This window comes from Hippocampus comes, unplaced genomic scaffold, assembly GCF_001891065.2.
Source record: "Hippocampus comes isolate QL1 unplaced genomic scaffold, H_comes_QL1_v1.1 scaffold68, whole genome shotgun sequence".
In the NCBI taxonomy this organism is placed as follows: domain Eukaryota; kingdom Metazoa; phylum Chordata; class Actinopteri; order Syngnathiformes; family Syngnathidae; genus Hippocampus; species Hippocampus comes.
In genome coordinates this window covers 5,487,757-5,495,193 of record NW_017805625.1, presented here as the reverse complement: position 1 = coordinate 5,495,193, position 7,437 = coordinate 5,487,757, and the positions used below count along the sequence as shown (strand labels likewise).

At 40.0% G+C, this 7,437-nt stretch overlaps 1 protein-coding gene across 1 annotated transcript in view; it reads left to right on the top strand.

Moving 5' to 3' along the window:
* Positions 1 to 6,809, top strand: part of fgd5b (FYVE, RhoGEF and PH domain containing 5b) — an 18,871-nt gene extending 12,062 nt beyond the window's left edge. The window contains exons 10-21 of the mRNA XM_019880481.1: positions 579 to 637; positions 1,751 to 1,822; positions 2,000 to 2,068; positions 3,469 to 3,552; positions 3,696 to 3,775; positions 3,873 to 3,969; positions 4,055 to 4,192; positions 4,300 to 4,402; positions 5,075 to 5,211; positions 5,318 to 5,443; positions 5,550 to 5,707; positions 6,241 to 6,809. Of these exons, the coding sequence (XP_019736040.1) occupies positions 579 to 637; positions 1,751 to 1,822; positions 2,000 to 2,068; positions 3,469 to 3,552; positions 3,696 to 3,775; positions 3,873 to 3,969; positions 4,055 to 4,192; positions 4,300 to 4,402; positions 5,075 to 5,211; positions 5,318 to 5,443; positions 5,550 to 5,707; positions 6,241 to 6,277 (1,160 nt within the window). The 3' untranslated portion in view covers positions 6,278 to 6,809. The remainder of the gene's footprint in view (positions 1 to 578; positions 638 to 1,750; positions 1,823 to 1,999; positions 2,069 to 3,468; positions 3,553 to 3,695; positions 3,776 to 3,872; positions 3,970 to 4,054; positions 4,193 to 4,299; positions 4,403 to 5,074; positions 5,212 to 5,317; positions 5,444 to 5,549; positions 5,708 to 6,240) is intronic.
* The last annotated feature ends 628 nt before the right edge of the window (positions 6,810 to 7,437 follow it).

The following is a 7,437-nucleotide window of genomic DNA, read 5'->3' as shown; positions in this document are numbered from 1 at the left end:
GCTCGGGTCCCCGTTATCTCTTATGCCCAATGATGGATTGTGCCGGTGCTTTTCTCAATTCAACCTATTGCGACTAACCTTGACTTTTTTTTTTTTTTTTTTTTGGTTTTGTTTTTGTTGTTATTTTGGTGGTGCAGTTCATCAACACTGTCAACACAATAATAAGATGTAGTCAGCAATCTGTTTTGTGCTACAATGATTAACACAATAAGTACAATCATGCAAAAAAAATGAAACGTGAAGCTGAATTTTACATATCCGAAACCAAGTTGCACAGCCTTGACGCTGTCAGAGCTACTGAATGTCATATGGACACACTTCAGTGACTTATCATTATACACCATCGGTCATTCAACATACTGCATAACATACAACAAAGTGAAACATGAAATCTGGTAAAGACCCACACAGAGCGAAGAAGAGGAATGAGGCATGTGCTGATGACCCCCCTGCCCCCCATTAGACAATCACAGTTAACCTTTAGCTATATTCCCCAGTGGCTAAAAAAATGTTTAATGCAGGCATGACATGTCACATTCTTATTCTTTTTTTCCTCCCTTTTGCTTGACCTCATTCAGCTGCTGTCGTGATAGTGGCAGACATTGCCGACCAGGCAAATGACAGTTTAAGACACGGGGTGAGTATCATGTATAGTATAGCGGTCACACATTATGTTCTGACTCTGACAATATGGTTTATTCTGTTCTGTAATTCAAACCTGATTTTCCCCAAAATAATCTTAGTAGAAAAGATTTGCTGATTTGAAGCGGTTGATTTATTTTTGAAATATTTGCATTTATTGTGGCATTCCTATTTACATGCGGACAAATGATCAAATGGCAGAAGTGCACCAAGACGGCATGACTATTTCAAGGGAGTACTGAAAAAGGCTGAACAGGAAAGAGATTTTTTTTCCGAAATGAAGAATGTGAATGTGTTCATGGCTCAAGACGCTGAGTGGGCAGGGCGCTGAGCCCAACGTTACCTCCAACAATGCTCCACTGCTGGACACATGCACAGCTTTCTTGTTGCCTTGAGTCTCCCATGAGCTGCTCCTTTGTTCGGAGTCAAGGAGCAAGCCCCAAAAAAAGCCTCACATATGGAAAAGCACGGCTACAAAAAAACAGCTTGCTCTTGCTTTAAGTTCTTGGAAGTGACACTACATATCACCTCCTAAATGGCCACCAATGGTGCTGGTCACAGGAAGTTTGAAGAGGGCACCATAAACCTGAAAGTGCAGAATTGTGGAGACACATTTAGGTGGATCGTAATTCCATACACTGTATAGATACCCACATCCTGCACGTTTCACCGAGAAATTTAAACTTTCAAAGAATAATTTAAAATAGTCCTACATTACATTATCCATTCCATAAACAATGTCATACAAGTGTAAAAAGAAGAACTCTTGTCTTAACTTGGGTGACAAATAACAAATGTGAACCAATCCATCTCATTTTTTTAACCTTATGACTTATTACTTCTATATACGGTACTGTAAGGATTTTAGTCCGTGCAAAATCAGTAAAACACTATATTAACTTTGATAGTAAGCAGCGACGCTTATGGTTGATGCAAGGAGTGCTTTGAATGGGAATCTGATTACTTTGTATGTGTTTTGATTGTTAACAAAAGAACAAAAACTGACGCCACAATGTGTCATAACATTTTGAGAAAAATAAGTAAGTACTTTTTGATGACAAATGACAAAGCTCTACTCATGTCTTTGTCTTCTATTTGTTCGTGTTAGGAGAACTTGCTGCGTCTGGTCAACATCGAATATAGTGTTCATGGCCAGCGGGACCTACTGCAGCCTGGTCGGGTATGACTCTCATAATATTGCATTGTTTCAGTCCACACTGGGCCACACGCCTTTTGGCCTTAACACAATGACTCAGCTGGGAATCCCCTTTTGGCCTGAGTTGAAACAATATTAACAACAGCAATCACAAAGTGACTAATAAATGTGTGTCATTTTTATTGTGTTTCTTGGTGTCAGGTGTTTGTGAAGGAGGGCACCCTGATGAAGGTCAGCAGGAGGAGCCGACAGCCTCGTCATCTGTTTTTGGTAAATGTTATTTCTGGAAACAGACAAGCTTCGTTTCGGGCATCAAACACTTAATAACATTTACATTGCCTTGTACAGAAATGAGTAACCCAACTCATGACATTTTCGAAATATAAGCCGTTGCTCAGAGGATTTTTAGCATCTATCTTGCCGTGTCCTAAAGCCTTAGGCAGTGGATATCTGAATACAAATGGTGCAACAATACATTTAGACAGACACATAATGCGCAAACACTAGAAGTAGTCGCACAATGACAACTTCTTAAATCTTTTGAAATTAAAATATTTACATGTATTACATTTACATTAATACATTTAATTCAAACTTTGCTGCTTTATTGCAATACTGTAATGTCCTGGTTCTTTTTTTTTTTTTTAATTAACAAGCACTTCACAAATCTTTTTGTCAGCCTTTTATGGGGGCCTGGAACCTCTGAATTTCCATTTATCTCAATGATCAAAGATGATCAGAGATCTAATCCAATCCAGTGTTTTGAGTGACGAGTGTTGCCACCGAACGAATTGAATTTGTAAATCAAGTCACCTCTGTACAGTATTTGCTTGATAATGCAACCGTGATCATGGAAATACAAAGACTTACTACCATGTAGTAGCCAACCTTTTTCCCTCTGGCCTATTGCAGACTGCTCTATTAAGAGCAGAGTTTCCTGACAGGATGTTTCTGGATTCTGACTTCCTGAGACACCTAAAAGAAAGAGGAAAAAAAAAATCTGACAGCAAAGTAAAGATCATCAAAACCACCACCTTAGACAGTGAGACTTAATTACCTGCAGAAGCATAACCGTCTCAGTTGACATGTCTTTTAGTATGCTCGTCACTTCTATTTGTTGGGATTTGGGACAAATGAGAGCACCATTAAAATTCAGTGCTTTTCATCCCTGCACGTTGTTTTAACATTTTTGTTAGAACTCCCAAACACACAGTCAAAAAAAAAATGCTCATAAATTTTTTTGTTGTGTCTGTCCTCTATCCTGCTGGTGTTTCCACCTTGACGGTGATCAAGTTTTATCAGCTCTGATTACTCACAGCAAACTAAAAAATGCGTGCTGGAGCTTGAGTTTCTTGATACTAAAACTCAAATCCACTTGATGAAATACAGAGGTTAACAACACAGTGTATACATTTATATACGTCAAAAAGATATCCCAATGATGAAAGTGTGCGCTAGATAAAGAACAATCGGCCTCGGGTTCAGTCAGAGATCCAATATAAAAGTGTTTACATTGCCACCTAATGGAGAATAGCTTCCATTGCAACATTTTAAATAGTCAACATTTTCATTCCTTGCACCGATATGGTGATTTTCGGTATTCTGCACGAATTTATTTTCTCCGCTGTCTGTCTGTTGACTTATTATTGTCCCTGTGTTTGTGTTTACAGATGAACGATATTTTACTTTACACTTATCCGCAACAGGATGGCAAATACAGATTGAAGAACACGCTGTCACTCACTGGGTTGAAGGTAAAAAAAAAAAAGATACTTTTTACATCGCTGTCTTTATTTGTCACCACAACACATCATTAGTAAATAAAGAGTTAAAAAAAAAAAAGAAGAAAGAAAAGTACAGTTTGCTCCTTTCATGATATCGTTGATCAAATGCCTAGGTCAGTAAACCCATCATCGAAAATGTCCAGCATGCACTGAGGATGGAGGGAAACGACATCTCGATCACCTTGTCTGCAAGGTGAGACGCAGTTGATCATTTTATGATCATTCCTTGTGGTGAGGATGAACGAAATTTTGCGTTGTTTGGAGTGAGACTGCGTTGTATTATTTGACAGCTCCTTCATTGAAAGAGAGGACTGGTTTTACACGTTGAGCTGCGCTGTGAGTGAACACAACCAAGGATCTGTGCTGTTCAACAACTGCTCGGGAGAAGTAAGCGAGTACTATCCCTTCACTGTCACGATGCTGTACTATGCAACACATTGGGATGAACTCACTAATGTGCGTGTGTGTCCAGACCAGAGATCATCTGCGTGTAACCTTAGGAGAAAAGCCCCCCACACTTGTTCCAGTGTCTCAAGCGATGATGTGTATGAACTGCACGTCGGACTTCAGCCTGACTCTCCGTAGGCATCACTGCCACAGCTGTGGGAGGGTGAGTGTCAATGCAAATAAATATGTCACGTCATAAAAGTGCATATATGATGTTCTTGTTTGCTGGTTTATGTCTATACTCCCCGCGGTACCCTCCTTCCGGTGCAGATTGTTTGTAGGAGCTGCTCCAAGAATAGATATCCGCTCAAGTACATGAAGGAGCGTATGGCCAAAGTGTGTGACCACTGCTACAGCGAGCTCAAGAAAAGAGGTGTGAAAAGTTGCACTCTAATACTTACGATCACTACCTCGCGTTTTTCCTCACTGGGTTGTATCAAAAAAATAATACTTGGTTGTGCAAAGTAAAGAGTAAGGTGAGCCCAGAAAAGCGTATCCTGATTTAATGTGATTCATTGCTGTGTGATACCAAAACTGAACAAATTCAAAATATCTCTTCGATGCAGTAGCACGACAATTACGACATGAGAGTTGACCATTAAACTGTATGTCAAAATTGATCATCATGATCTTTTTTTTTTTAATTAAATTTGTAAGGCCACTGTATGTATATGTCAATTTAAACATTCATTCATCCATCCATTATCAGAGCCGCTTATCCTCACGATGGTTACAGGCAGGCGTGGTGGATTCTATGCCACCCGTCTCTGGACAGTAGGCGGGGTAAACCCTGAACTGGTTACCCATTAGTACACAATAAAATACATTTATATTTCATATCAGCCATAAACTGTAAGTCAGTAACGTTTTCACATTTGAGTTCCCTTTCTTCGTTATATGATCTATACTGTATTACCAATATTTCACCATTTCTACCAGGGTACAAAACTTTTGAGCACAACCCTTCTCTTATTCACGCCTTAAAGAAGCGAATCATCAATTTCACTTGGACTCGCAGTCGTTTAAAAAAATGTCTACCTTGCAGGAGACGACACGTGTGCCCTCCCGGCAAAGAGCAGCCCTCGTGTGAGCCGCTCCACTCGTCCGCTCTCCTCCGTGTTTCAAAGCATCCACCCTCCAAACATTTGGAGGCATCGCAAAGGCATGCTCACCTTCAACCAGGTGCGTCTCCGCCCACAATGACTTGGAATTGTTGATTGTGCAGAAGAGACACAGACACGGTGATCATAAGCAGAAGGACCGCGAAGGCTAATGACTTCTTCCACAGGTGACCGTATCCGATGAGGGCTCTATTAGCGGCAGTCTACACCGCAGTAAGAAGAGCAAGAGGAACTGGAAGAGATTGTGGTTCCTCCTAAAAGACAAGGTGCTTTACACCTACAGAGGCCAAGAGGTGAGGGGACACATGCACTCCCCTTCAACCTGTATAGAACATTTGAAAATGCATTCGATGCAGTGTGAGTCGTTACATGATGGACATTCTGATGCTGCATCCACAGGAGAAGGTGGCGTCAGAGAGTTTGCCTTTGTTGGGCTTTACGGTGAAGCTACCGGACAACCACCAGGGAGATGACGACGCCTCCAATGTTTTCCAGCTTTATCACAAAAACACTTTGTACTATACGTTTAAAGCGGAGGACAATTACACAGCCCAGAGGTGAGGAAAATGGGCCATGATCCACTTCAAATAATGACGCAATTGGTACTCACTAGTCACACTTTTTGCACAAATCTGGAGAAAATATCTGAAGAATTTAGAGAGCCTTGCTGAATTAAGATTTGTTTTCTGTTTTTTTAATACAGTGGTGCTTTGGCACACAAGTTTAATACATTCTTAAAAAAGTCGTACTTCTCAAAAATCGTTTCCCTATTGAAATGATTGGAAATTCCACGAATCAACTCCAGCCTCCCCGAAAAAGCATATTTTGTCATGTATATTTTAACTTTGTAAGCAACGTTGACCTGAAATGCTGTCAACGGGGATCCTAACAAGAAGCACCATCGATTATGTTTTTTTCTTTTTTTTTTTTTTTTTTTTTTTTTTTTGTGAATGGGGGGGGAAAAGTCTTGGTCTAAAAAAAAAAAAAAAAAAAAGGATATTAGCTACAACCAGCAGATGGCAGCATTGTATCTCTTTTTCTGGTGTTGTTATTGTTCGCGTTCCTAAAGTGCAACTTGCTTCTCACATAGGTGGGTCAACGCCATGGAGGAAGCCACTGTTTTATAGGACCAGATCATTCCGCTCTTCCAAAAGCAACAACAACAACAAAGTGTGAGCCCAAAAAGGGGGGAAAAAAACTTGATTATGTCTGCAAACTGGAACTTCCTCGGCCAATACTGCAGGAAAGTATTGAAAAAGACACCATGTTCTTTGCGAAAGGGGGGAGGGACACTTTTGCCTACTGTTGCAACCTTGCAGCAGGTGTGATGCTGTGCACCACATGATGGGTTGGCCCAGATACCCGCCAGTCATGTGACGTGACCTCGATCTCTATCAGCCGGCTGATCAGCACAGTAGCTGACGGCAGATCATGGTGGGTTATTGTCACTTTTTCGACTGGGGTGAGGAAAATCAATCAAGAATGCGCAGCTCTCCTTCCAAGACATTTTTAGAAAATTTAATCTTCACCTTCATGTTATTAGTCTTCATGACTGTATTAACAATGACTGGTTTCATTTATATAAAATGACGCAACTAAAGTCTTGTACTGTAATATTTGATGCCTTTTTTTTTGTTTTTTTGCACTGATACAAAATGGACTACAATAGAAAATCTATACCTTCACCAAACAAGCCATAGTCATCGATTTTTATGTGGAGCATTTCATTGTACTGTATAGTCTAGTCCAGTGTTTCCCAACCTGTATTTTTGCCCGAAAAATCTCACCACCAAAAAAGATGTCATAAAAAATATTTACTGTACGAGTATTGAAATATTATGATGATGATGAACTTCTCTCTTAAATGTACCTGCTTATTGTCAAATGTGTGGAACATAAAGTTATTCTTCTGTTGTCCACACCTGGACAAAATTGTTGGTACTTTTCTGAAAAATAATAAGAACATAAGAAAAAAAAAATCGTCGTAATCATAAATTAAAATTGAATGAACGTTAACCGATGAAGTCATACACTTCTTTTGAATTGTGTGTCAACAGGAACAAATTCTTGAAACAGGCCTGGACAAAAGCGATGGTACCCCCGAGAAAAGATTGAAATCATTTGACCATAGTGACATCTTCAACCAAGGTGTGTCCTCTAATGACCGTCACAAGTGTTTTCAAACTTGCAAGCAGTCACTTGGCCTATTTAAAGTGTCCCAATTAGCCACTGGGTATTTTGGTGACATTGTGTGTACCACACAAAACACGGACCAGAGGATGCGAGG